Below are 24,361 nucleotides of genomic sequence, written 5' to 3'. Positions count from 1 at the left end.
ACAGGGCGCACAGCTTCAGGCTGTGCTCAGACAACCTCAATCTGCAACCACTGAAGCATATTTCTTTATTAATGTGTTTTTAACATTTTCTGATCCTTCTCTCTCATGGTCTACATACAGCTGACTCCAGAACAAGCAGTCCACGTTGAGGTTGCAAACTCTTTTTTTTCTAGCATTTTATCAAATCTAAATTCCAATTAGAATTATCAGTTTTTGAGCATACATTACTTATGTAAATGCCAGCACTTAATAGTACTTTGATATGCCTTCCTAGGATAAGAAATGTATAAATTACAAAAGCATTTACTAATAAAATAAGATTTAAGTGTCACAAAAATTTCATGCACAATTTCTGATGCAGGGAAACAAGGGTGTGGTTCACAAGACATTGAAATGGAAGGTACATTATTTCTAGTAAAAAAGCATGATCATAATAAAACTGTGTAATTTCAGTTTACAGTACACTTGGCCACCAATTTTGAAATTATATAATTATTAACCATTTGGAAATATTTTGAGGGACTTCCAGTGTTTCCCATTAAGTTAGCCATTGTTAATATTTTAACATGTTATTTCAAGTTTCCACAAAAAAATGTTGAAATTGCATATGATTTGATCTGCCTCTATACCTTAAGATTTCATCTATGTAGAAATTTTTGACTAACATGGGATGGAAATATACTAAAACTCTGAAAAAGCAACAGAAATTAATTCTAGATGGTAAAATTTAGAGTGAATAATTTTTAATACATTTACATATTTTCTAAGGTATCCATGATAAACATGTATTCATCTTATAATATGAAATAATATTTAAACTTCTGTATATCGACACCTTCTTTGGTCTACCTGGGCAATTTTACTGGTAATCCACAGACCAGAATTTGAAATTATCTCTGTCACACAAACTATTAATATATTACACTATACTTTAATCTTTTAAATGGATATAAAATTTAGTAAGTATTATTTCTAAAATTGTTTTTTAAAAAGTATCATCTCGCTGGAGTTTTTTACCCCTATGAATTTGTCCTAAAGCTATACTTTAATTATTATAATAGATTCCAATTCAGAACAATAGTAAGAAACACATCCTGTGGCTTACGTATTTGACACTGCACTCCTTCCCAGGAGGAAGGACAATGGCATACGCTGGGAGCAATGCATTCACCACCGTTTTTACATTTCTGCAAGCAGATAGCTGCCAATTGAAATATAAACAAGTTAAAATTTTTAATGACTAGTCAAATCCTATCCATAACCCTTGAAACTTTTCATTAGAGAAAAGACATAGTTAAAAGTCAGTGATTAAAGAAACTTTTTACCCTAATAATTATCAGGAATATTCTTGAATGTCACTACATATTCTTGGAAAATGTGACATTAACAGTTGTAAAATATTTCATTGTTGAATTCATCATGATTTAACTTTTTCCAATTGTTGGACAACTAGGTTGCTTCTCATTTTTTCACTTTGATCAAAACACTCTAGTAGTGACTAATTTAAAATAATTTACAGAAAGGAAAAAAAGAATGAAACACTTGAACGAAGAGAGCCACCCTCAGGAGCTAACCAGCCTGAATGGCACTGTCGCCTGCTCTTGGAAAGGTTAGACCTGGATAGTTTGAGGTGGGGCCATGAAATCACTGATTTTTTAAAATCTTTCCCTGACCCCTACTTCAGGACTTAAGAACTTATTATTTATCCTGGCAAGTGCAATAGAAAACCTGAAAAATACAATATATCCTCTTCTGCTAACCTGAAAGAATGAGTTCAGAAGAGGAGAAACTCTTTATTTCAAAAAGCTATCTCCTACAGTAGGTTACATATGCAAAAATTTTAAAAAGGACCAAGCAAAAGAAAGTGAAAAACAATGTTCTCTGTTTTAAATTCTCCTTTATGTTCCCATGAAGGATGAAAGAGTTAGCGTCTTAAGATTCCTCTTACGTGTGTTGCATCGTTTCCCACTCCAACCAGAACGACAAGAGCAAGTGTTTGGTCCCACGCATTTTCCTCCATTCATGCACAGAGGATCACAGATGCCTTAAGGTAAAATTATGAAAGGTCAGCCCTTACATTCCATGGTTTTGTCTTTGCTTTACCTGTAGTTGACAAATACCTTTAGCAATGTCTTACTTTTTTGGCATCTCCTACCAGTGTATCCTTCACGACAGACGCATACATTATTTCTCATGCAGTGGCCACCATTCTTACAGGGAGGGTGACAGAAAGCTGAAAGAACACATGGCAGCAATCTGTGAATATTACACATTCGATTATTACATATGAGACATAGCATCATGTGCTTGTTATCAATGAGGCCATAAGGCAGAGAAATGTGCTGTTCAGATAAAAGATCACTTATTAAACCTGTCCTTTCTAAATCACAAAATGCGATGCTTACACCTATAAGCTGCTATAGGGTTAGCACAGCTTGAAATGTATTGGTTAAGTGTACATAACAAATTGAGTCTTTGGTATTACAATGAATATATTATAATTTTATGTTTCACTATACAGTAAGTAAAGCATGGAATGATCTAGACAAAACCCAGAAAATAAGTCAAAACCTAGCTCAAAATAAGAATGTACCTGTTCTTGTGAAAATTAGACAAATCTCAATAATTTTCACATATTTAGAAAGCACTCAAATTAGCTTTCGAATACTTACTAAGTTTATGAAGGCAGAGCTTTATATGCAACTTAGTCCTGTGAATGCTTCGTAAAAATCCTTTTAACAATAAATCCTTGGCTTTGTTAAGAATATTTGTTAGATAATTTTGAATGTATCTTACTGGTAGTTCCTATGTATATAATTCTGTTTTATGAAATTCAGAGGTTAAGATATATTAATTTTATGACATGGTTATGATTACTTCATGCTTTTTCCAGGTATGAAAATTAAATGGAGGCATTTCTTTGAAGTAATACACAGGCAAACCTGTGTAGAAAATTAAAAAGTTAATTTATTCCTAAACAATAATTAAATGTTAGTTTGTATTTTAAAAATTATTTTCAAATTAACTGGTATTAATATAGGACTAGTGTAGACTGACTCCCAGTTTGCATTAATAGATGTTTTATTTCCAAACACTGTAAGAAAAATTCTGCTTTCAAATGGATTTTTAAATGGAAATAAGGTAGAACTCTATAATAACAAAACAACTGAAAGCTTTTAGCAAACGGATAGTTTCCAATATTTTAGGCTAAACTCTTTCTGGTTCATGCTTGAGTCTACTGTTATTTCTCTGACATTTTATTGATACTTCTTACTGGTGAAGAAATGTTCTTATGTTTTCTGCTCCCTACCCTTCATACAATTTAAGATTATTATCATTTATTAGAAAGAGTATATATTTTCTACTATAAAACTCTATAGGAAATGCCTGTGGTTAGAAATTTAAACCTTAAAAAAGCTCCACAAATTATTTATGATGGGTAATCTTGCTATAATTAATTATCCACAAAAACTTGAGTGTAGAAATAAATATATATACAAAAAAGCACATACAATTAATATATACAAAGGACACACAATTTAGACTTGACCATGGCAACCCATAATCCCACATTAGGAAAAGGAGTTTTATGAGAAAAATCCATCCTCCACATATATTTATGAGATTCTATGGGCCTCATATCGCTCTGTCACCAAACCCTAGAGTGAGCTAAGCCACTGGCATTTACTCCCCATGTGAAATCTAAGGGGTAAAGCAAATTTGAAGGTGTATTTCATCATCTCTCCAGCCAAACATCTTAAGCCTTGCTTATTAGTTTAATTTTTTGTTTCTAGCTCAATTTCTATCTTCCACTTTTAAAATTCTATAGTGCACACAGTAAATGTTTTTCATATGACTTTATATTCCACCTAATTTTATTTAGTCACTTTCAATGTATGTGCCATCTTCCCTTCCCCCCATTTAGACTCACAGGAAGACAAGATCTAATAAGAATTACATGTCACAGCCACTGTCTAGATCATACTTGAAAGCCAGGAAAGTCTGAGGCATGGAGGCTTTAAGTAAATTTCCATACCAGCTAGAAACCTGTGGAGGTAAGCTAATTCTAAAACCTATTCTCTTCTCACACTGATAATCTATTTTCTGACCCTTAATACATGGAATATGTTCAATAGATAATTTTTAATTCAATTTAATAATTGAGAGATTGCTTCCTTTATCCACTTACACAACTGGCATATACATTTAAAGAACTTTTCTTACTATTCTTACATCTACTTCAAAGAGCATGACAGATATGAGGTTTTCATTTCCTTCCTTACGTTCTCCATTCAAGCTACATATATAACTCTTTAGCATGGATTTAGCCAGTCTTCTAGTTTTCAAGATTTCCCTTAACTTAGTCTTTACTTTTTGTTTCTCAAACTGTTTCCTCAAAGGAATATGAATTTCAGGAACTCATTTGCTATGCCCATATATCCTGTGTTAGCATGATGGCATCTTTTCTGCTTTATTTTCATTCTAGGAATTTTAGCCAACACCCAAAATAAAAGAAATAGAATTGCAAATCAAAGTGCATCACGGCAAGGAAAATATAAATTTTAGGAATTATGGAAATACTCTGACATGATCTATAGTAAAACTCAACTCTACTTTTTTTATAAACTCAAAAATATGAAGATGCAGAAAATACACATTACATATTGATTGACATTAATTCATACCCTCAAGACATCCCCGTTATTATGAAAATAACCTGTAACATTAACTATATGAGGTAAAGTGTTAAAATAATGAGCCGTGAAAGAGAGAAACAATGCATTTTTATGTCGGTATCTTCTGGCATAGTGCTGTGCATAGGTGATTCTTCATAAATGTTTAATGAAACTAAGGTGAAAAGAGATTCTGGGATAACAGTGAACAGTAGATTGACCATAAATCAAACATTTTTGCTGTGTTGGCAACAACAACGACACAATTTTCTTACAATAGACTACAAGAGAACTTTGCTTGTTTCACATCTTGGTCCTATAAAACTGCACAAAGAGGTACCAAGGTCTGAGCTTCACATATATTGAGTAGATACAACCATTTTTCATAATAACTTGGATATATTTTTGTAAGCTAGTAATTTGGTGGCGATACTTGAAACATAACAAGAATTATGGGAAAGATAATAGCATCTTTCCCTTCGAAACTTGTCTCGTGTTTACTCAGAGCTCTGTCAATGTCTAGCTTTCCATTTGCCCTTTTTACATACAAAGAAAGAATAATTACCATTCTGACACTGTGCACCAAAGAATCCATTTGGACAGAGGCAAGTGTTTGGCTTATTACACGAACCACCATTGAGGCAAACAGGGTCACACAAAGCTAATGAACAGCAGGAGGAAAAGAGACCATAAAAGTTTTATTATTTAACAAATGAAAGCTGCACAGAAGTACAAAATGGTGCATAATTAAATATTTTATTTTTACTGCAAGTAAAACCTGTAATTAATTAGACTTGGCCAAACATAAGAGGAATGAAATAACTTGATAATTGCTTTGAAATGATATTCGTTAAGTTTACAAATAACACTAAGCTAAGAATTGTAAGAATTATAGAAAGGAAAGAAACAGGAAAAGTTGGCTTGCCAGTCAGGGCAGATTTATTTTAGAGAAAGCAAACCTGAGAGGTGCCTACTGGCTGCATTAGGTCAGAGGCTCACTCTTACAGACTAAGAGCTTTTAAGGATTTAGGGTGGGAGAGTTTATTACAGGTTTGGACTGCTTCTGTATCTGTTGTGCTTATCTGGGAGGGAGAGATGTAGGTTTGTTCCCACGCATCTTTCTGCAGCTGCAGGCGTATCTTGAGCATCTGCTTTTAGCTTTCCTATCTTAGTGCCCCTCAAGAGGGAAAAAAAAAATGTGCTTTTTAAGGCCCACTGTTTTACCGGGACCCACTGTATGAGGGTGAAGTTTGGCAGTTATTCAAGAGACTTTGGCCTCCTCCTCCCTCTGTGCCAGAGCTGTCTTATTTGTGTTTCACTATTTGCTCTTTCTGGCTTCTTGTAGTGAGAAGAGAAGTGATTTCCTTGAAATGCATGAGACTAGAAAGGGAGCTGGAATTTAAAGTGGCAGTGTTTTTCAGAGACGACGCGGCTCCTGCTCTATTAAGAAGGTGGAGGCTATGATTAGAATTCAGAATGCCCAGCCTCGTTGAACACCCATACTTGTCACGTCAGTTGCATATTTCTTAGGTGTGTTTCTTCAGGACATTGGCATATTTTAACTTTTAATTGACATGTTCATTGAAAATATTTCCAATTTTACCTTTACTAAGGTGGGTCCATACCAATAGATACCAACTGCACTCAAGTCCTAGCACATTCAAAACATTCTTTGTTTTTGCTTCTTCATTTTTGTTTTTCTTTGAAAGGCATGCCCAATTTCATTTTCTGCCCTACATCCTACCCATTCACCAACATCTACTACAAATACTATTTTCCTCCTCATTCCACTTTCCAAAATTAATTTCTCCCTTCTCTTATAAGGAACTGTTTTAATAACATTACTTACCGTAACTCAACTTGTATCAGAGTCTTTTTTATATTGTATCCCATGTCTCTGTCACTAACAATATGCCACTTGAAATCAGGGCAAAAATCAAATAGATAGTTGTTTCCACTTGTATCATGCTTCGCAAATAATTGGCGAATATAAACACTGAATTACATTTTCACTGAGAAAAAAGTCATTAGGTTATAATGAATTATGTCAAACACAGAGCATTGCAAGCACTGTTGCCAAAGAAACAAGCCTAGGCAAGGCACGGTGGCTCAGGTCTGTGGAGGCTGAGGCAGGCAGATCACAAGGTCAGGAACTCGAGACCAGCCTGACCCACATGGTGAAACCCTGTCTCTACTAAAAATACAAAAATTAGCTTGGCATGGTGGTGTGCACCTATAATCCCTGCCACTCAGGAGGCTGAGGCAGGAGAATCACCTGAACCTAGGAGGCGGGGGTTGCATTCAGCAGAGATTGTGCCACTGCACTCCAGCCTGGGTGACGGAGCAAGACTCTGTCTAAAGAAAACACACGCACACACACACACACACACACACACACACACACCCCAAGCCTAATACATGGAATAACATAAAGGGTGCCTACTTTATTCAGAATTGTTTAGATACTTAATGAAATAGCATGTTTGTGTTGTGATGAAAAACTTTAAAGAAATCTAGAAGGTTCAACATGTTTCACTCACCATAAGGTATGTGAATGAGGGAAATATAACAGGAAAAAAAGTACTGGTTGGCTGAGATAACATTAAAGCTGTAAGACACCGAATGGTTCAATACAAAAAGAAAAGTAATGAAGAAGAAGGAGTTTTAAAAATCTGTCTGAAATAACAGCTTCATACCTGTCTTGTCAGGTCAGTTTTATATTTCTTAGGTGCACGTCTTCAGGCCATTAGCATATTTTAACTTTTAATTGATATGTTCACTGAAAATATTTTCAGTTTTACCTGTACCACACGTGGGTCCATACCAGCCAGGCTTACACTGGCAAATATCTGGTGTAAGACATTGGCCTCCGTTTTCACAGTGCCTGTTACAAACCACTGGGATCACAGAACAAGGAGAAAAGAAAGATTAGGCTTGGTGTAGTCATTGCTGGTACTCAGCTAGCTAGCTCATAACTGCCAATCACATCTGCTAATGTTTAAGATCAGAGAGAAAGATAAAATATAATTTATACTCAGGCTTGAAATACTCTCTGATTCCCACATTAAGTAATTTATTTATTTATTTATTTATTTATTTATTTATTTATTTATTGGTTAATAGAGATAGAAAAAATAGAAAAACATTGAGCCAAGTTGTAAACAGAGCTGGCTATTTAGGAAAATTATTAGTTATTGATAAAAGCAATCACAGACATAAATCTAAAAAGAAATTTATATGCAATTTAACAAATTTGAATTCCTGTTATTTCAAAGAAAGTTCATGGACGGCATCAAAGCAATAGTTACTTCCGAAAACAAACTTCTTTATCTTAGTACTGGCCGCTGTGGTTGATCCCAGTGCTATGCAAGATGGTAACTGTTGTCATCAGTCATCAGTGTGTGTACTTTACTTAGAGTTAGGGCTCATTTCATGTAGCATTAAGGCTATCAACTATTCAAAGAAGCAATTTTATTATATCAGACAGTAGGAGAGCTTTGCTTACTTGTTTCACACCTTGGTCCTACAAAACCATAGGGACAAGTGCAGAGATTGCCAGCCATGCATGTGCCACCATATTGACAAGGTGGGTTACAATGTTCTGCAGATACAGATTATGTTATTAAGTCAGTTCTTAACTTTTAAAAAGTCAGTTTATAATTATAAAGCACCATCACAATAAAATCTTGTTGTAAGAACAATTTATAATATGTAGTTCTCTTTTAATACAAAACTTAGTTTCATAAAACTGACTATATTAATTCACACTAGAAACATTTACAAATCAGGAGCATGCTTTGATTTATAAAACTTTTTGTTAACTGAAAGGAAATAAAGGATCTAGCCTTCTTGTGAAAAGTGAGATTTGAACTTACATATTCCTGCCTTACAAATACAGCTTTCCTACACTTCCATAGTTAATTTCCTATATTATTTTGATCGAATATTTCTGGAAGATCAACCTAAATTTACTTTAATTTGTTATTTTGTAAGTTGCCTTGCCATAAAAACATTTAACATGGCTCTCAGCTTACTCATATTATATGCACCATCTACCAAACTATCTTTTAAAATATTATTTTAAAATGAACAACTTATTTTTTTAAAGTATCATCCACATTAGGAATGCTATTTCATAATTTTTCACTTAAGATTTAAAACGAAGCAACGCAATTATATGGCTATAGATGTATTTTTCAAAATTCACATGTTTAGGTTTCTTCTTACTACTTTACATTTTCTAATTATTTGGCATTTAACCATATTTTGTAGGTCATTCAACAGCCTTCTTTTGCTTAAAGCTAAAATATTCATAGAGATATAGTACCCTATCGCTTCTTGGCCTTTTGGCTAAAATCAAGTGTAGAGATATAGTACCTTATAACTAAACCTCAAATCATTTTAGAGGATAATTTTACCAACAACAAATAAGCTATTACTCCATGAATCTCTCATTTCAGAAATTTAATTCTTTAGAATTTTCAAATAAATTATATTGAGTATCTTAAATAAGTATAAATTTAATACTACATCAGCTTTAATAAGTATATTTTCCTATATACACAGTAAAACTGAATCGTGTTGTAAAATGATTTTTAAAGCTATTGTGCTATATTTTAGGCCTATATTTGATTTTTAATTCAAATTATCACCTTCATCACAGGTTGTTCCACCGTGTCCTGGAAGACACTGACAAACGTTAGGCTTAATACATTTTCCATGATTTTTGCAATCAGGGTCACAAAGAGCTGTACAAAATAAAGCCCAGGTTTTAGACGTATCGATTACCAAATAAAATTTATCATGCAAACTAATGAATGATGTTACCTACCAGTTTGGCAGTTAGAACCAATGTAACCAGGTTTACATTTGCATATGTTTGGGGCAACACACTCCCTACTTTTTCCACATGGATATCTACAAATGGCTTTAAAAAATCAAGGAAAAAAAGGTTAATTGCTAATACAGAACATACATGTTGCCAACAGACTTAGTTATAATAAAAGCAAAAGTCTCTGAAATTTGAATAGTATGATACTACTGTGAAACAACAACCAGTACATTTACACATAAAATTGTGTTTTTCCCCTTTATATTTGTTTTACTACTAGCATGATGGAGAAAAATGATTAATAAGGTAAGGAAGAACCATCACATGTGGTAATGACTCCCAAAGCAGAACGTGATATTGGAGATAGCAGCTAATCATACATGAGATTACAGTGTCTTTCAAATGAAAGTTTCAATGGAATTTCAGATACTAATCTGCTAAATGTTGATGAATGACAAGGATAATCAGAATTTCAAAAAGCAAGATGCCAGGAATGTATCATAAACTAATAGGTTACTATTTCCTAAACTTCTCTAACTACCTAATATATTCCAGTTAGCATTCAACACTTCCTGAGATAACTGAAATGCATCAGGTTATTTTGTTCTATTTGTTAATAATAAGGTGTTTTATATTATAAGCATGTGGGTATTGAGGGTTACTATTAAAATTCCTACAGAAAAAAAGAAATCCTAAGTCCCTCTAGATAATACTGAGTACACAAGAAACTTCCAACCACTCTCCGGCTTAAGTTTAGTCTCAAACAAGCCAAAACACAAACAACGCAAAACAATAAAACAAAACAGCTGCTAATTTGTCAAAGTCAAAAATTTGATTTTCATCAGAGAAAAAAATGTTAATAATTGTGAGAAGACAAAAACAATGCCGTTAAAATTAAAGTCATAGACAATTTGCTATAATCTCAGAAGAGGTGGAGGGAATACAGAGAAACCTAGTTCATGCAAATAAGCAACTGTGCCAGAATCAGGAATCTGAGGTGCTAAACACCCACTGTGCACTAAAAAGAACTCAGATCTACGTTGACATCTTTTATCTGCTTAGCTGATTAATGCTGGGAAACTCAGTTGGCACCCCAAAGCTGTTTTCTCATCTGTATAACGGGAAAAATAATCCCCAGTATGTGCGATTATGTGGATTATATGAAACAGTTGATACAAAATGTTTCCACAGACCCTGGAACACAGAAAGTACTCAAATATATTTGTAAGATATAAAGTTATAATACTCTGTAATATTAACATGATTTTAGTAAAAACTCAGAAAATCCACTTTTGTTCTTTCAAAGTGTGATGAGAATACAGTATAAATGATCAATTAATAAAACAAACAGAAATAAGTGAACTAAGCAGAATAAATAGAAATTAGTAAATTAAAAAATATATATATCTTTTTAATTACTTAAACTTGAATTAGATAATTTTGTTTTTATCTTCTGAAGACTTCCATACTACCTCTGCAATTGATGCCATCTCCATAATACCCAAAAGGGCAGCGTCCACATTTGAAGTGACCATCTGAGCTTGGCACACAGGAAACACCAAGGAAACAAGGCAAGTCTGCACAAGGTGATATTTTGGTTGATCCAAACTTTTCTGGCAAAATAGTGATTGTTTTGGTAACAGATGACACAAATTCCTCTTCATACTGTATGTCACCTGGGGAAGTCCTGCTAATTTGAGAATTATACCCTCCTGTCTCTGTTTGGATGGTGCTCTGGATATCACCTTCTGCTTTGCCATGGGTGCTGTTTGGGCTCATGCTTAAAGAGCTACTGTTTTTCGTAGAAACTTCCAACTCATCCAGACTGTGATTTGTACTGAGACTATGATCCACATGTTCAAAACCGGATATCTGATGGGAAACAGTCTTTACTGAATTATCCATTTGAGCTGTAATTGATTTTAGTGACAAGCTGGAGATGTTGGTTGTGCACAATAACTTTTTGATAGTAGTGGGAGTGGGAGTAAATCTTGTACCAGGTAGTGAATATTCTCCTGATGGTGGCTGAAAATTTATACCTGCATAACCAAAAAATTAAGAAAAAAGTTAGCAGCTTTTATTAATAGTCTTCTCTACCTGATATATTTTACGTTAAGTAATTCATTTCTTCATTTAGTATCTACGCAGGTCTAACACTGTATGTAGCAGGAGCTGTGTACTAATAGGAAATCATGACACTGTTTCTGCCTTCAAGGAGCCTATAATCTTTTGGGGTAGACAAGATAGATAGTTATAAAAGTTAAATAGTATAAAAGTTAAAGTACAATCATTTATTTAATTAAGATTTTGAAATAGCTAATGAACACTTGTTGATTACCTCATACACGTGAGCCTCAAAACAAAGGCAAGCACAGCCCCTATCCTTGAGCAAGTTAGAATATTGTCAAGGATACAGACATGTGAGCCACTCACTAAGACACACAATCATTGAGAACTACTACAAGACCGACAAATATAAAAATGAAGCCTGTAGAAACACAGAAGAAACACAGAAGAGTAAGTAGTTTTGCCTATAAAGAAGACAGGAACTAAATGTGTAAGTAAAAATTGGAAAATTATATAAATGCTATTTTACATGAGAGGCAAACAACCATGGCTCTAATAATTTTACCAATATGATAAAATGAGATTTTATGTCTCCATCTTGGTTGCTCAGCTAGAAAGTAAAACATTTTTACACATCGTTTTTTGGGTGGTCACTACTTATTTCTACCAGCCAAAATACATTTCCTTATAACACATTTTTACTTCTTTGATATGGAAAAATCTAATGAGTTTTAGAGTATGAACACATTTTAAGCAGTGATTAGAAATACACCGTCCAATGCAAAGTTAGGGCTTGATTTTGCACTGTCTTCATCCAAAGCTCTTCTTAAAGGTCTTAAAATATAAAAACAGAAAACCAAGCCAAATCACAAAAATAAGCCTTAACATAGTTGGCAACAAATACAATGGAAGATTTTTGAAAAATATGAGAACTTCCTGAAACATAAAAAGTATATGCGTTCTGACTAATAGAAACAAGAGTGCACCAAATATAGCCCAAACATAAATAAGGGCAATGAAGTAAGCACAAATAAGTCAACAAATGCAGCCAAAGGGTCCTAGACTAACAATTCCCAGGAGAACTGCTTCAGATGATCCAGGCCAAGTCAGTGTCCCCTTCCATGAGCCTCTGTACACAGAGGGGACACCTTCCAGAACCAAATTGCTTTACATGAACCTTCTCCTTAAGAGAGTGTTTATTGTCAGAATTGGAGAAAGAAGCAGAGAAGAACTGCAACTCCAGATTGCAAAAATTACCACTGAAGAAAGTAAGAAAAGAGCATATGTTAGCAAATGAATGTTAGTAAATTACATTTTTTTTGAAGTTTAATGAGTTGATGTTCCTATGAAGGTATAAATCAGAGATATCATAAAAATTATAAAATACAAGAATCCTGAGAAGATATTGGCCTTATACATATTAAAATGTAGTATAAAGTCACACTAATCAAAACAACGTATTATTGGTGTAGAAAAAAGACTATTAGAAAATAATAACATAATAGAAAGCTCAAAAATATATCTTAACATATAAGGGACTTTAAATGAAAAAAATGATATTTTAATTCAATATGGCTTATTTTATAAATGATACTACATAATTGCTATTCATCTGGAAGAAAAAACGTATTGGACAACTACTTCACGTCATAAAATGACAAATTTCAAGTGGATTAAAAACTAAATATAAAATGTAAAATAATAAATGCTCTAAAATAGAATTTAAAGTTCACATTTCTAACTTAAACTTTCAGAGATCGTTAAACTGAAGCTGTAAATAAAAGATTTTAAACATATATTTATTTGATTTCATAAAATTTTACTGCTTTCATATAAAAAGAAAACATGGATAAAGGCTAATCTCAGAGATAAACATGCTAATTTTAAGTACGTCTTATGTATAGGATCAGAATATATGAGGTGGTCATAATATATAAAGTACTCCTACAGATCAATAGAAAAGGCAGCAAAAGGATAGCAATTAGCAGAAAAACAAATCAAAATGACTATCTGAAAAAAGAAACCCGACTAAATAGATAACCTTTGTCAACTTCTATCTAAGAAAAATCAAAAACAGTAACAGTGGTAAGATGCAACTAAACAACTCTGGAGATGAGAAAATTGAAAAGCTATATACAAGAAGACAATTTTAAATTGTACGAGTACCACCTATAATTGTTGACAGAAATTTGAAATCTCAATGTGACAAATCATTTTCTGGCAAATATAAATGAGTAAATTGACTCAAGAGGAGATATAAACGTTGATGGTAATAGAAAAACAATCCAAAATTACTCCCCCAAATTATGATAGGACAGACCACCTAATGAAAACATTTCACCACATAGTCAAGGAAAGAGTATTTTCAAAACTGCAGCAATGCACAAAAGGAGATAAAAAGTTTTATGAACACTTTATTAAAGTGGCATAATCATATAGTCAAAATATTTGTGACATTATATAACAAATTAAAATGGTATGCTAGCAAGTCTAAAGTAGCAGTTTTTTTACGGAAAAATATGTCAGGATAAAATTGTATCTATTAACATAATTATATTATGTAATTGCATAAAGACAATATGGAAAATATAAAATGATGTTGAAATATAATATGCGTTAATTATTGATTTTAAATATTGTGAGAAAATTAGTCTAAAGAAACCTTGTTAATTGCAATTATGGTAAGTAATAAATGATGCCAAAAAAGCATTTGATAACATTTCTAACCCAATCCTGATTTAAAACTAGGAATTCTGAAAAGGTAACTAATCAAAGGAAAATTCATTAATTGGATAAAGGATACCTCGCAGAAATTACAGTGATATCATGGTCAATAGTGTAACATGAGAAGAATTCCCAAACCATTAACAAAGCTCTCCCTTCCCAACAGGCTTGTACTAGGGGTACACTACACTACGATGATGTAAGTTTGAGACCCTGGTCTCTTCAGTTAGATTGCTCTGGCTCAACTCTCTCTTCCGTTATTTAAAACTCCGTAATCTGAACACATTACTTATCCCATCTAAGATTCTGTTTAATCATCCGTAAAACAGAAGCAATAACAGTTACTGGAAATTGCTATTAAGAGGATTGAATGAAGTAAGACACAAAAAAATGTCTGCCTAGTGCTGGCACATTATAAGTATAAATTAAATCTCACTATTAAGACAAGGAAGTGCAGCCAAACAGTGGCTAGTCTGCCTTCTAGCTGGGCAGGACACCTCATCGAACATCCAAAAATAAAGCCCGAACCCCTCAACACAGAGCATTTGAGAAAAAAAAAAAAGGGTTTTTTAATGAGCTCTGTTGCAGCAGAATCAAACATAGCAGCCTAACAGCCCTGAATGAACAACAGAGCGCACAGCTCAGCAATTAAGCCCGTATAAAGTACAAACTGTCTCCTCAAGCAGCTCCCTGACCCCTCTATATCCAAAAGACTGACATTAGGCAGGCATCATCCTGGGACAAAGATAGCAGAAAAAGAAACTGGTAGCATCCCTCGCTGTGCCACAGCTGCTAGAGGTGCACCCCAGACAAGCAGGGTCTGGAGCGGACCTCAGCAGTCATACAGCAAAGGGGCTAGACTGGTAGAAGGAAAACCAAGCAACAGAAATACTTCATCATCAACATTCCGGGTGTCCACTCAGAGACCCAATCGAAAAGTCAGCAACTACGCAAACGACCAGCGGACAAATCCACAAAGATGGGAAGAAACCAGCGCAAAAAGGAGGAAAACACCCGAAACCAGAACACCTCGCCTCCTAGAAAGGAACAAAACTCCTCACCAGCAAGGGAACAAAGCTGGACGGAGAATGACTGTGACGAAATGACGGAATTAGACTTCAGAAGATGGATAATGAGAAACTTTTGTGAGCTAAAAGATAATGTATTAAATCAATGCAAAGAAACTAAGAACCTTGAAAAAAGATTTGAAAAAAGATTTGAGGAAATGATAACAAGAATGGATAACTTAGAGAGGAATATGAATGAATTAAAGGAGCTGAAAAACACAATACGAGAACTTCGCGAAGCAAACACAAGTTTCAATAGCCGAATTGACCAAGCAGAAGAAAGAATATCTGAAGTCGAAGACCAACTCAATGAAATAAAACGAGAAACCAAGATCAGAGAAAAAAGCGCAAAAAGGAATGAACAAAGTCTCCAAGAAATGTGGGACTATGTGAAAAGACCTAACCTACGTTTGATAGGTGTACCAGAAGGGGACGAAGAGAATGAATCCCAGCTGGAAAATACTCTTCAGGACATCATCCAGGAAAATTTCCCCCACCTAGCAAGACAGGCCAACACTCAATTGCAGGAAATACAGAGAACACCACAAAGATATTCCGCAAGAAGATCAACCCCAAGGAACATAATCGTCAGATTCAACAGGGTTGAAATAAAGGAGAGAATACTAAGGGCAGCCAGAGAGAAAGGTCGGGTCACCCACAAAGGGAAGCCCATCAGACTCACAGCAGATCTCTCGGCAGAAACACTACAAGCCAGAAGAGAGTGGGGGCCAATATTCAACATTCTTAAAGAAAAGAACTTTCAAACCAGAATTTCATATCCAGCCAAACTGAGCTTCAGAAGTGAAGGAAAAATAAAATCCTTTGCGAACAAGCAAGTACTCAGAGATTTTGTCACCACCAGGCCTGCTTTACAAGAGCTCCTAAAAGAGGCACTACACATACAAAGGATCAACCAGTACCAGCCATTCCAAAATCACACTGAATGCTAAAGAGCATCAACATAATGAAGAATCTACAACAAGTAACAGGCAAAACAGCCACTTAGCATCAAAATGGCAGTATCAAATTCACACATAACAATATTAACCCTAAATGTAAATGGACTAAATGCACCAATCAAAAGACACAGACTGGCAAATTGGATAAAAAGCCAAAACCCATCAGTGTGCTGTATACAGGAAACCCATCTCACATTCAAGGATACACAAAGGCTCAAAATAAAGGGATGGAGGAAGATTTACCAAGCTAATGGAAAGCAAAAAAAAGCAGGAATTGCAATTCTCATCTCTGATAAAATAGACTTTAAAGCAACAAAGATCAAAAGAGACAAAGAAGGCCATTACATAATGGTAAAAGGATCGATACAACAAGAAGAGCTAATGATCCTAAACATATATGGACCCAATGCAGGAGCACCCAGATACATAAGGCAAGTTCTTAATGACTTACAAAAGGACTTAGACTCCCACACAATAATAGTGGGAGACTTTAACACTCCACTGTCAATACTAGACAGATCAACCAGACAGAAAATCACCAAGGATATCCAGGGCTTGAACTCAGACCTGGAGCAAGCAAACCTGATAGATATTTACAGAACTCTCCACCCCAAATCCACAGAATACACATTCTTCTCAGCACCACATCACACCTACTCTAAAATTGACCACATAATTGGAAGTAAAGCACTGCTCAACAAATGCAAAACAACTGAAATCATAACAAAAAGCCTCTCAGACCATAGTGCAATCAAGTTAGAACTCAGAATTCGGAAACCGACCCAGAACCGCACAGCTTCATGGAAACTGAACAACTGGCTCTTGAATGTTGACTGGGTAAACAACGAAATGAAGGCAGAAATAAAGAAGTTCTTCGAAACCAATGACAACGAAGACACAACGTGCCAGAACCTCTGGGACACATTTAAAGTAGTCTCTAGAGGAAAGTATATAGCAATAAGTGCCCATATGAGGAGAATGGAGAGATCCAAAATTGACACCCTATCGTCAAAATTGAAAGAGCTAGAGGACCAAGATAAAAAAAACTCAAAACCCAGCAGAAGACAAGAAATAACTAAGATCAGAGCTGAGCTGAAGGAGATTGAGACACGAAAAACCCTTCAAAAAATCAATAAATCCAAGAGCTGGTTTTTTGAAAAGATCAACAAAATAGACAGACCATTAGCCAGATTGATTAAAAATAAAAGAGAGAACAACCAAATAGATGCAATAAAAAATGATAAAGGGGAAATCACCACAGATTCCACAGAAATTCAAACCATCATCAGAGAATATTACAAACAACTCTATGCGCATAAACTAGTAAACCTGGAAGAAATGGATAAATTCCTGGACTCCTGTGTCCTCCCAAGCCTAAACCAGGAGGAAGCTGAAACTATGAATAGACCAATAACAAGGTCTGAAGTTGAGGCAGCAATTAAGAGCCTACCATACAAAAAAAGCCCAGGTCCAGATGGGTTCACAGCCGAATTCTACCAGACACACAAGGAGGAGCTGGTACCATTCCTTCTAAAACTATTTCAAACAATCCAAAAAGAGGGAATCCTTCCCAAATCATTTTATGAGACCAACATCATCCTGATAACAAAACCCGGCAGAGACCCAACGAGAAAAGAAAACTTCAGGCCAATATCCATGATGAACATAGATGCAAAAATCTTCAATAAAATATTGGCAAGCCGATTGCAGCAGCAAATCAAAAAACTTATTCATCATGATCAAGTAGGATTCATCCCAGGGATGCAAGGCTGGTTCAACATACGCAAGTCTATAAACGTAATCCACCACATAAACAGAACCAAAAACAAAAACCACATGATTATCTCAATTGACGCAGAGAAGGCATTTGACAAAATTCAACAGCCCTTTATGCTAAAAACCCTCAATAAACTCGGTATCGATGGAACGTATCTCAAAGTAATAAAAGCTATTTATGACAAACCAACAGCCAATATCATACTGAATGGGCAAAAACTGGAAGCATTCCCTTTAAAATCTGGCACTAGACAAGGATGCCCTCTGTCACCACTCCTATTCAATATAGTACTGGAAGTTCTAGCCAGAGCAATCAGGCAAGAAAAAGAAATAAAGGGTATTCAAATAGGAAAGGTGGAAGCCAAATTGTCTCTATTTGCAGACGACATGATAGTATACCTAGAAGACCCCATCGCCTCAGCCCAAAAACTCCTGAAACTGATAAGCAACTTCAGCAAAGTCTCAGGATATAAAATCAATGTGCAAAAATCACAAGCATTCGTCTACACCAATAACAGACTTAAAGAAAGCCAAATCAAGAGCGAACTGCCATTCGCAATTGCTACAAAAAGAATAAAATACCTTGGAATACAACTCACAAGGAATGTAAGGGACCTCTTCAAGGAGAACTACAAACCACTGCTCAACGAAATCAGAGAGGACACAAACAGATGGAGAAACATTCCATGTTCATGGTTAGGAAGAATTAACATCGTGAAAATGGCTATACTGCCCAAAGTAATTTACAGAATCAACGCTATCCCCATCAAGCTACCATTGACTTTCTTCACAGAACTGGAAAAAACCACCATGAACTTCATATGGAACCAAAAGAGAGCCCGCATAGCCAAGTCAATTCTAAGCAAAAAGGACACAGCGGGAGGCATCACACTACCGGATTTCAAACTATACTACAAGGCTACAGTAATCAAAACAGCATGGTACTGGTACCAAAACAGAGATATAGACCAATGGAACAAAACAGGCACCGGAGGCAACACAACATACATACAACTATACAATCTTTGATAAACCCGACAAAAACAAGCAATGGGGCAAGGATTCCATGTTTAACAAATGGTGTTGGGAAAACTGGCTAGCCATGTGCAGAAAGCAGAAACTGGACCCCTTCCTGACACCTTACACTAAAATTAACTCCAGATGGATTAAAGACTTAAACATAAGACCTGGCACCATAAAAACCCTAGAAGGAAATCTAGGCAAAACCATCCAGGACATAGGAGTAGGCAAGGACTTCATGAACAAAACACCAAAAGCATTGGCAACAAAAGCCAAAATAGACAAATGGGACCTAATCAAACTCCACAGTTTCTGCACGGCAAAAGAAACAGTCACTAGAGTGGATCGGCAACCAACAGAATGGGAAAAGATTTTTGCAGTCTACCCATCTGACAAAGGGCTAATATCCAGAATTTACAAAGAACTCAAACAGATTTACAGGAAAAAAACAAACAAGCCCATTCAAAAGTGGGCAAAGGATATGAACAGATACTTTACGAAAGAAGACATATATGAGGCCAACAATCATATGAAAAAATGCTCATCGTCACTGGTCATCAGAGAGATGCAAATCAAAACCACATTGAGATACCATCTCACGCCAGTTAGAATGGCGATCATTAAAAAATCTGGAGACAACAGATGCTGGAGAGGATGTGGAGAAAAAGGAACACTTTTACACTGTTGGTGGGAGTGTAAATTAGTTCAACCATTGTGGAAGACAGTGTGGCGATTCCTCAAGGCCTTAGAAATAGAAATTCCATTTGACCCAGCAATCCCATTACTGGGTATATATCCAAAAGACTATAAATCCTTCTACTATAAGGACACATGTACACGAATGTTCATTGCAGCACTGTTTACAATAGCAAAGACCTGGAATCAACCCAAATGCCCATTGATAATAGACTGGATTGGAAAAATGTGGCACATATACACCATGGAATATTATGCAGCAATCAGAAATGATGAGTTTGTGTCATTTGTAGGGACATGGATGAATCTGGAGAACATCATCCTCAGCAAACTGGCACAAGAACAGAAAATGAAACACCGCATATTCTCACTCATAGGTGGGTGATGAAAAATGAGAACACATGGACACAGAAAGGGGAGTACTAAACAGTGGGGTCTATTGGGGGGAAAAGGGGAGGGCTAGTGGGAGGGGGAGGTGGGGAGGGATAGCCTGGGGGGAAATGCCAAATGTGGGTGAAGGGGAGAAGAAAAGCAAAGCACACTGCCATGTGTGTACCTACGCAACTGTCTTGCATGCTCTGCTCATGTACCCCAAAACCTATAATCCAATAAAAAATTAAAAAAAAAAAGACAAGGAAGTAAATAAGAATAGCAAACAAAACTCCTCATTTTCAAAAAACAGTTAGTCTGCCAATAAAATTAAGAAATATAATCCACTATAAACCATAGTGTACATGAGAGTATTCAGTGAGGTAACAACAGAGGAACAATACAAAAATCAAGACTCATTTCCTATGTTCCAGGAATCAAAAATATCTTGAGAGATATTCCATTCACAATAATGGTTGATATTATAGAATGCAAAGGCATAAAGAAAGCCAATGTGAAATGTATGAGAACTTTATGAAGACAATCACAGAATGTTATTGAACCAACTAAGAGCTATTAAGAAAGCCCTATGACACAGAAAAGGCCTTGTGAAATAGTGAACTTCTTATCACTTTTAGGGTTTGAGCAGATACTGGATGAACAGTTTCCAGGGATTTATAAAATATAAGTTTGAAATGGTTACCTCCAACCATAAGCTTCTCTGCAATCACTGTAAATGATGCTTTGTTTGGCCAGGTGTGGTGGCTCACACCATGACTGTAATCCCAGTACTTTGAAAGGCTGAGGAGGGTGGATCATATGGTCAGGATTCAAGGCCAGCCTGGCCAAGATAGCAAAACCCCTTCTCTACTAAAAATACAAAAATTAGCAGGGCTGTGGTTGTAGGTGCCTGTAATCCTAGCTACTGAGAAGGCTGAGGCAGGGAATTCCTTGAACGTAGTAGGTGGGGTTGCAGTGAGCAGAGATTTTACCACTGTACTCAAGCCTGGGCAACCAAGCAAAACTCCATCTCAAAAAAAAAGATGCTTTGTTCATAAGAGGACATAAATGCATTTTTCTATAATATAAGTCACACAGACACAGGGAGGGGAACATCATTCACCGGGGTGTTGGGGGTGGGAACTAGGGGAGGTGTAGCAGAGGGTGGGGAGATTGGGGAGTGACAGCATTAAGGAGAAATATCTAATGTAGATGACGGGGTGATTAATGCAGCAAACCACCACCATGGCACGTGTATACCTATATAACAAACCTACACGATCTGCACATGTACCGCAGAACTTAAGAGTATAATAAATAAATTTTTCAAAAAGATAATAAGCCAGATGATTCAATAGATTAGCAAGAGAAAGGATAAATGTTAAACAGCTTCATATAACCCTTAGATGATCTTTCTAAAAATAAATATACCTGAGGAATAACTATGTTGGTCTTCTAGAAAACAAATAGGAGGAATTACTTGTCATTAGATTTTAACTATGACCATTACTTACTAAGGGAATTTCCATTTGTTGGCTTAATATACCTCTTTCTCTGTTGGGCATTTTTATCATCCTCTTCTTTATTTACACTTTCATCAGATCTTGTGAGAACCACAGTTTGTGTAGTAAACTTATTTAAAAACTGTGTTTCAACTGTAAATGAGAACAAGGCAAACAGATTAGACTTAAATTACACAATCAAAGCACCCAAATAAGAACACAAGTAGCAACTGCTACTTGGGTTAAACTCTGCAATTCAGATTAAAGAACTAGCTTAAATGTCATGTCTTCTGCACAGTTTTCTGGTGTGGACTGAATTGTGTCCCCACCCCTCCAGATTCATGTGTTGAGGCCCTACTCCTAACTGTGAATGTTTGGAGAAAGGGTCTTTAAGGGAGCAAATAAGGTTAAATGAGATCATAAGAGTGGCACCTTAATCCGGTAGGAATGGTGTCCTTACAGAAAGAGGAAGAGATATCAGGAGAGCACACACATGCAAGAGAAACCTGATGAGAAGATAGCTAGTCTACAAGCCAGAAAGATCTCACCACAAATCAACTCTACTGGCCTCCTAATCTTGAACTTTCAGCATTCAGGACTGTGAGAAAATAAATTGCTGTGTTTAAGTTACCCAATCTGTTATGGCAACCCAAGTTAACATACCATTCTTCAGTTGCATTCACCCACCCAATCAATTTTGTCCATCTGGGTTCTCACACAGAAATTTGCCCTTTATGCTATTGATTCTTAGGTGCCCCACTAGTTAGCAATAACCTCAAGAGTAACTGCTTTATTCATGCTGATATTCATTGACTCTGGTACCTATCATAAAACTAAGAAAACAGCCAGGTGCAGTGGCTTACTCCTATAATCCCAGCAGTTTGGGAGGCTGAGGCAGGCGTACCATAAGGTCAAGAGATGGAGACCATCCTGGCCAACATGGTGAAACTCCATCTCTACTAAAAATACAAAAATCAGTTGGGCATGGTGCTGTGTGCCTGTATCCCCAGCTACTCGGGAGGCTGAGGTAGGAGAATCGCTTGAACTTGGGAGGCTGAGGTTGCAGTGAGCTGAGATTGTGCCATTGCACTCCCCAGCCTGGAGACAGAGTGAGACTCGGTCTCAAAAACCAAAATTCCTTCTGCATTAATAAATGCCTTCCTACGATACACAGGTTACTCTAACAATGTTCAGAAGCATATTTAGTCACTCATGTGTAAGGGGATTTGGTTCAACTTGTTTTTCACTTAAATGCCACTGAATGAAGGCTTTATTGAAGAAATGGGCCTGCTTGTTTGGGAAAGAAAAATGCTAGGTCACTTGTTAGAGTGAAAGTTGTGAATATTAGGGATGTGATACTGAGGGGTAAATGTGAGAAGCGGAAGTACAGAAATCCCCTCACCATCCTATACTGTGTCACTCATATCTGTGGGGCTAGACAGGCTTAGCCCAATCTGAAGCACAAGATGATGCTGTTTCCTTAGTATATATTTGTCATCAAAGAGCATCCCATTTACTTAATTAAACCAATGGTATTGATCTTCCATATTGTCTTCCATAACTTAGCTTTGTCTGTTTTTTTGAGACAGAGTCTTACTCTGTTACCAGGTGCCAGGCTGGAGTGCAGTGGTACAATCTTAGCTCACTGCAACCTCCGCCTCCCGGTTTCAAGCAATTCTCCTGCCTCAGCCTCCCAAGTAGCTGGGACTACAGACATGTGCCACCACGCCCAGCTAATTTTTGTATTTTTAGTAGAGACGGGGTTTCACCATGTTGGCCAGGATGGTCTCAATCTCTTGACCTCGTGATCCGCCTGCCTCGGCCTCCAAGAGTGCTGGGATTACAGGCACCCAGCCAGCTTTTTCTGTTTAAATCTTTTAAAATGTTGATGCCCACCAATTTTTTTTTTGTCCACTTTCCTCTAAATCTAAGAGTTCTCCCTGGACAATTCTATAACATAGTTGATGATTCTAAGAATCACATTTTCAACTTAATCCTCCTTTCTGAGCTCACATGAGAGTATTCCATAGTAACCCTCACTTCTGTGTATTCAGACTGAATTCATTATAATTCCCCTTCAAAACAACTTGTTTTCCCATTATGTTGCACGTGTTTCTTAGTCAGCTTGAGCTGCCATATCAAAACATCACGACTGAGAGGCTTAAACAACAGAAATTATCTTGCCATTGGAGGCTCAATGGTCAAAGGTCAAAGTGATCAAACTGGCTGATTGAGTTTTTGGTGAGAGCTCTCTTCCTGGCTTGAAGGTAGCCACTTTCTTGATATGTCCACACATCACAAGCTGTCTGGCATCTCTTCAAATAAGAACACTAATTCTATAGGATCAGGGTTGCACCCTTATAACCCCATTTAACCTTAATTACTTCCTTTCTCCAAATATAGCCACACTGGGAGTTTGCGCTTCAACATACAAATTTTGTGGGGGACACACTTCTGTCCATAGCAATGCAAATGCAAATTCTACATGCCCATTCACTAAAATTAAACACTTAAAACTTAATGAATCTCTTTTTCTCATCATGCTAATCCCAATCACTGACAAAGTACTATCAACTTGGTTCTTTAGTATATCCCTTTCATTATTACCTCATCTCAGGTTGGTATATCTTTATCTTTTTCCTATATATTTGAAATATTTTCTTAACTCTTCTTCCCA

At 36.0% G+C, this 24,361-nt stretch overlaps 1 protein-coding gene across 3 annotated transcripts in view; it reads right to left on the bottom strand.

Annotated features, from left to right (window-relative positions):
- Nucleotides 1–24,361, bottom strand: part of VWDE (von Willebrand factor D and EGF domains) — an 83,732-nt gene that overhangs the window by 4,421 nt on the left and 54,950 nt on the right. For 2 of the 3 annotated variants that reach the window (XM_035253740.3, XM_035253741.3), the window contains exons 20-29: nt 21,697–21,837; nt 10,977–11,543; nt 9,505–9,600; nt 9,326–9,421; nt 8,179–8,274; nt 7,475–7,570; nt 5,239–5,334; nt 2,138–2,233; nt 1,949–2,044; nt 1,106–1,201 (exon numbers count right to left, since the gene is read on the bottom strand). In XM_035253740.3, coding sequence (XP_035109631.3) covers nt 1,106–1,201; nt 1,949–2,044; nt 2,138–2,233; nt 5,239–5,334; nt 7,475–7,570; nt 8,179–8,274; nt 9,326–9,421; nt 9,505–9,600; nt 10,977–11,543; nt 21,697–21,837 — 1,476 coding nt within the window. The remainder of the gene's footprint in view (nt 1–1,105; nt 1,202–1,948; nt 2,045–2,137; nt 2,234–5,238; nt 5,335–7,474; nt 7,571–8,178; nt 8,275–9,325; nt 9,422–9,504; nt 9,601–10,976; nt 11,544–21,696; nt 21,838–24,361) is intronic. The other variant, XM_035253742.3, reaches the window with a different exon arrangement.

The sequence above is a fragment of the Callithrix jacchus genome, chromosome 11, assembly GCF_049354715.1.
Source record: "Callithrix jacchus isolate 240 chromosome 11, calJac240_pri, whole genome shotgun sequence".
Classification (NCBI taxonomy): domain Eukaryota; kingdom Metazoa; phylum Chordata; class Mammalia; order Primates; family Cebidae; genus Callithrix; species Callithrix jacchus.
The sequence above is the reverse complement of the archived record's forward strand: the minus strand, read 5'-3'. Positions and strand labels throughout refer to the sequence as shown.